This window comes from Penaeus chinensis, chromosome 42 (genome assembly GCF_019202785.1).
Source record: "Penaeus chinensis breed Huanghai No. 1 chromosome 42, ASM1920278v2, whole genome shotgun sequence".
Lineage (NCBI taxonomy): Eukaryota > Metazoa > Arthropoda > Malacostraca > Decapoda > Penaeidae > Penaeus > Penaeus chinensis.
In genome coordinates, this window is record NC_061860.1 from 17,149,333 (window position 1) to 17,154,332 (window position 5,000).

Below are 5,000 nucleotides of genomic sequence, written 5' to 3' on the forward strand. Positions count from 1 at the left end.
TCAGTATTACACTACACAAAGATATTGTGCTAAGGACAGTGCTCTACCTCAGGTGCCACTTCTCTGTGGCTTGATCAGCTGGGTAGGTCAGGAAAGAGGTCATAGTGTTCCTTGCTTCTTCACTTACTGATTTTTTTTTCTTTTTTCTTGACTTTAATTTCCTTAAGTGAAAGCATTTCTAGCCTTAGTTACTCTAGGCAGAACTGTTCAAGGTCCATTTTCTTCATTCTTACATTTGCTGTAAGACTGCGGCTGTGAGGATGACCACTGAGCTGAGATTACTCCTGGATACTCCCTTATATGTCATGTGCATTACAATGGTGCTTCTTTAATTCTCTTCCCTTTCTTCAGTTGCTATATCAGGTTTTGCATCAAACCTTGAGGGCACAGGAGGAGGAGGACAGAACATTCTTTTTCTTCATCTATAGGGATCTAACAATATTATCTCCTGCCCTTCATATTCCACTGTTGCTCCTGTTTTTCAAGTTCAGGATTTGTTGAGTGATGCTGGCAAAGGCAAGGAGGAACTAGGAGGAGTTAGGATGTGGATTGCTTGCATGTTTTGGCTGCCTATTCAGGTGAATCTTATTTCAGTTCATGCTAATTACTTGAACACACTAAGACAGAGAAATGGAGTTTTCCATTTGTCAAACTACTCATGCTTGGTTTTCTCTTTCAGTTAAGAATTTGCTCTTCATACTAAATATTACAAAATTCCTCTGTCACTGTACATTACCAAATCTTGGGCCAAGATTTGGTAACATCCAAAAATGCCAGTTATGATAAAAGCCTACCGATGAACAGGACATTTTTGGCTTAATGTTTTAAAGGCTAATGTTATCAGTGAATTAGGGATGCCAAAAGATCATTGCTTCAAATCCAATTCACTGAAAATCATATATCCCAATGCAAGACTGATTGCAATAACTGGCTGCATTTTGAAGACATAGCAAAAGAAAGCTTCAGGTTGGCCACTTTTACTATTCCATATTCTTCTTAAAGTTAATATGCTATTTTCAGTTTACATGTAATAGATGTTGCAGTTGCAGAAAGAAAAAAAAAACTAGAGTGAATGGATTACATAATTATTGACAAAGGAAGTTAATTTATTTATATCTGTCAGTCATAAAATGGTAATAAAACTTTAGAAATCAAATTAGGAGGAATGATATGAACACCAACAGTAGTAATCGTCATAATTTATCATTTAATTTTTGCAATGTTTGTTTTGAATCCACTACAATAAAAAAAAGCATTAAATATGTTTCTCGATAAGAAATTTATTCCTTTACTTTTGTTATATAGAAAAATGTCTTTAAAATTATTAAATTAATGCAACACAGTTTGGTTAGTCACAAAAAAAACAAAAAAAAATGTGAACTATTATTTGATGACTTTCAATTAATGGAGCAAACTTTTAAAGGCATTTCTCTCAACACTGACATTTAGGATTTTGGCCCTTCTTGTTCTCAGGCCTAGAAATACCATGAAAAGACTCAGACTGGTTAGTAATGTACCTTATCAAATCTAATAAGCAAATGCTGAATAACTAGTCATATTATACTCATTATCTTTTGTAAAAAATATAGTAGTAATAAACATATAACTTAATAAATAAACAAATGGCAAAAAAAAATATACATAATAGAAGATTTCATCTGTCTTTAGTTTGAGGAAGTTATATCTATATATTTATATATTTATCATAAAACCAACGAGGATATTGGTAATATTAACAATATAACATGATTTTCACAAAAACCTTGAATATCAGATGGCAAAATGCACTTATGACCTTGCTTAGTTTATCTATTCTGATGTGCATTCACAAAAACTATCACAAAATGTTAAAATGTACCAATGTTATCATCTGTATCTACTGCATCCTAACCCCTTGGATCTGGGTGTTTCATGGCAACCACATAACCCAAAATATGGACATTAGGCTTACATGAGCAGCTACTCTGCCAGGTAAGCAGCTTGTGACAAGACTCTATGCCTCACCTTTGCAATGTTATTTGTTCTTTTTATGCATAAACATTTTTAGTTTTACTGCCATTTTCCAATGTCCCTTTTTGTTGCTGAATCTATTTTAACCAGATGGTAAGAGACTGTTTTCCTTGCACAAACTTCATTATAACACTAGGTAATCTGTATCTCAGTGCAAGAATAATAACAATAAGTAGCACTTTGTTGTTGTTTTTTTTCTATTTTTTTTATTCATAATATTCAATTTTCTGTAATACACCCTGCCCTGCCGATGAAGGTGGCCAGCTGAGCACGGAAATGGTGTCCTCCCTGGAGCCACTGGTTTCACAGACACTATATTCAACACTTATTCATCTATAAAAATAATGCAAGAGCCCCTTTCTAAACACAAAATGAGTTTCATTGGCCCTCAGCCAAAACACTCACAATGGCAAGTTTGCATCACCCAGCCCAAAGCCAAATTTTCCCATGTCATTCTCCCCTCAAACCAATTTTTTCATGATGTGATGGGCACGTCATCTGGATCAAAGGGGCTAATTACCAAAATAACAAATGAAATACATTTAAATTCAAATTCTAACATTTTTTAAACTCGGTTACTAAAAGAGCTACAGAGTGTAAAATATTTCCTTAATATTGTATAAAATAAAAAAATGAGCCAAACAAGGAAAGACCCCTTACAAATTATACAAACCAATATGTGGATTTTAGAATCCAGTAAAATCAAGAGATCTGCAGACTTACATGGCACAGAACTTAAGTATGAAAAATTTATAAATTCACAGAAAAGTAGAAAAAGGAAAAAAGGAAGAAAATTAATCATTTCATTCAAGGACACTATCACAACTACAGCAAAAAAAAAAATAATAATAATAAAAAAATAATAAAAAAAAAAAAAAAAAAAGTAACAAACAAAACAAACCAAGCAACAAAAATCAAAACTGACCTGCATGAGGAGACAAGTGATCATGGTAATTGATGTTGTTTCCATCAGCTGGAAGATCTACAGCTTCAGTAGCAAGCACTGTGGACAGGGATTCTTCCCGAGACCACATGACTCCTGGAAACAATTGCCATAATGAAGTTACAAAGAAAAGGCAATTTCAAAATGCAAACTTTCTAACAGAATCTCAACTTGATAGAAGTAAATATATAATATAAGGATAATTGTATTACCACAGGGTCCACAAACCTGCATTACTGATGAGGTGGAGAGCATGATCCGAGCAGGAGACAAATGCACGCAGGGCAATGCCACCACTGCGTCGCTCAAATCGGTGGACTACAAGAGAGAGGACAGTGCCAGACTGGAATGGTAACTCCACCTCAACCCCTTGATCTCCCAGTTCATTGCCTGTTTCAAGTTCCATAGCTTCAATGGTTACCAACTGCAATATAAGAGGAGCAATTTAATGTCTGGAGAGAAAAACACAATTATATTTTAACAAATTTCCTTTCCATTAATTAAATAATCACAAAACTCATAGAGTGACAGTGGATGAAAAGACAAAAACACTCACCCTTCCAGTCTGAGTGATTGTGTACAGAACAGAGTCAGCTATTGCAGAAGCTCTGCTCCCAGTAAGATCTCGAACTACATGGAGTCCTGAGCTATGAACATGCACCAGTTTCCTAGCGGCACCAACCTGGGTGTGAAAATAAGGCAGTTATTTAACCCCATGGTGACAGGTGTAGAAAACTAAAAAAAATATCTACACTTTTGCGATCCACGGCAACGCGCCGACTTTGAGCGCGTGAGTTCAGTACATCAAGCCTAATCACTGCCTCGGAGCGCTTTGGCGCGTCGCCGCGGAGTACAGCCGAACACCACATTTCAAGCGGTTTGTTTTCACACCTATAGGCGTAACTCATCGGGAAGGGGTTAAAAAAAAATATCAAGTTTTACAGATCTTAATACACACTTTTGCATTTTCTTTTTAATTATATTAGAAGCATCTTTTTTACTGAAACAATTTTCAACTAATCATTTATCATACAAGAACATAAACTTTAATACCTAAAACTACTGATACACCCTTCTGACATATAACATGGGTCTAATAAATAGGAGACTTTTCCAAGCACACATTCTAGACTTCAATTTACCTGAATGATCACATGATCAGGAGACCCATTCACCCTCTCCACAATCACAGGAACATTAACAGCAGGAACATCTATGTCCAGAGATGCAATAGGGTGTGGAGCAAAAGTTGGGGAGTCCAACATTAATGGCAGTGTAAACACAAGGCCAAGAGACAGCTCTACACACACGATAGTCTTTTCAACTGAGGTGCATCTGCAGAGAGAGAGATTTTTGATGGGATATGGATTAACCCAATGACGACGGGCATGAGGTGTACTTACATAATATGCCCACTGTGAGTACTTGTTTGATTGTTTTTACACATAGATGGCTGCACTTGTACTAAGTCACCTATGAGCCAGCTACGAGTACTGTCTGTCTCGCCCATTCACCCTTTTCTTTGATTTACGAAAATATTTTACTTTATATCATTTTGTTGTTACTAATGTTTATAACATTATAGTAATTATAATGTTTATAATAAAAATAACACCATCGATATTCATAGCACTAGTAAAAAATATGTTTTTCCCGCCAATTCAAATCACGTAAAGTCACAAGTTCTACTAATTGACTACTTTGTGGCTAAGCACTAGCAGAGCCATCTATGTACAGAGACATTTCACAAAAATATAGAAAATGAGCACAGCATTTTCCCCATTTTTTATTCATTTTTCCTGGCAGCATTGGGTTAATATGCTAGATATCTATTCATATATAAAATATATATTCAAATGAAAAAGAATATTCTTCATAATATCATATTTACTTAGTCTTCTCTTGTAACCATGGTGCTGCTACTGTGTTGTGGTCCAAAGTTGCTCCAGACGAGCGATCCAGTGTTGTAACCACTAGAGAACTAGGTACAAACTCTGCAAGAATAACCTCACTGTCTGTGAGACTTACAGCACGCTGCATGGATCTG

General features: G+C 35.5%; 1 protein-coding gene across 1 annotated transcript in view; it reads right to left on the reverse strand.

The window, feature by feature from the left end:
- LOC125047838 (ER membrane protein complex subunit 1-like) overlaps positions 1-5,000 on the reverse strand; it is a 41,669-nt gene that overhangs the window by 30,258 nt on the left and 6,411 nt on the right. The window contains exons 4-8 of the mRNA XM_047646348.1: positions 4,845-4,997; positions 4,096-4,288; positions 3,510-3,635; positions 3,182-3,377; positions 2,936-3,049 (exon numbers count right to left, since the gene is read on the reverse strand). Coding sequence (XP_047502304.1) covers positions 2,936-3,049; positions 3,182-3,377; positions 3,510-3,635; positions 4,096-4,288; positions 4,845-4,997 — 782 coding nt within the window. The remainder of the gene's footprint in view (positions 1-2,935; positions 3,050-3,181; positions 3,378-3,509; positions 3,636-4,095; positions 4,289-4,844; positions 4,998-5,000) is intronic.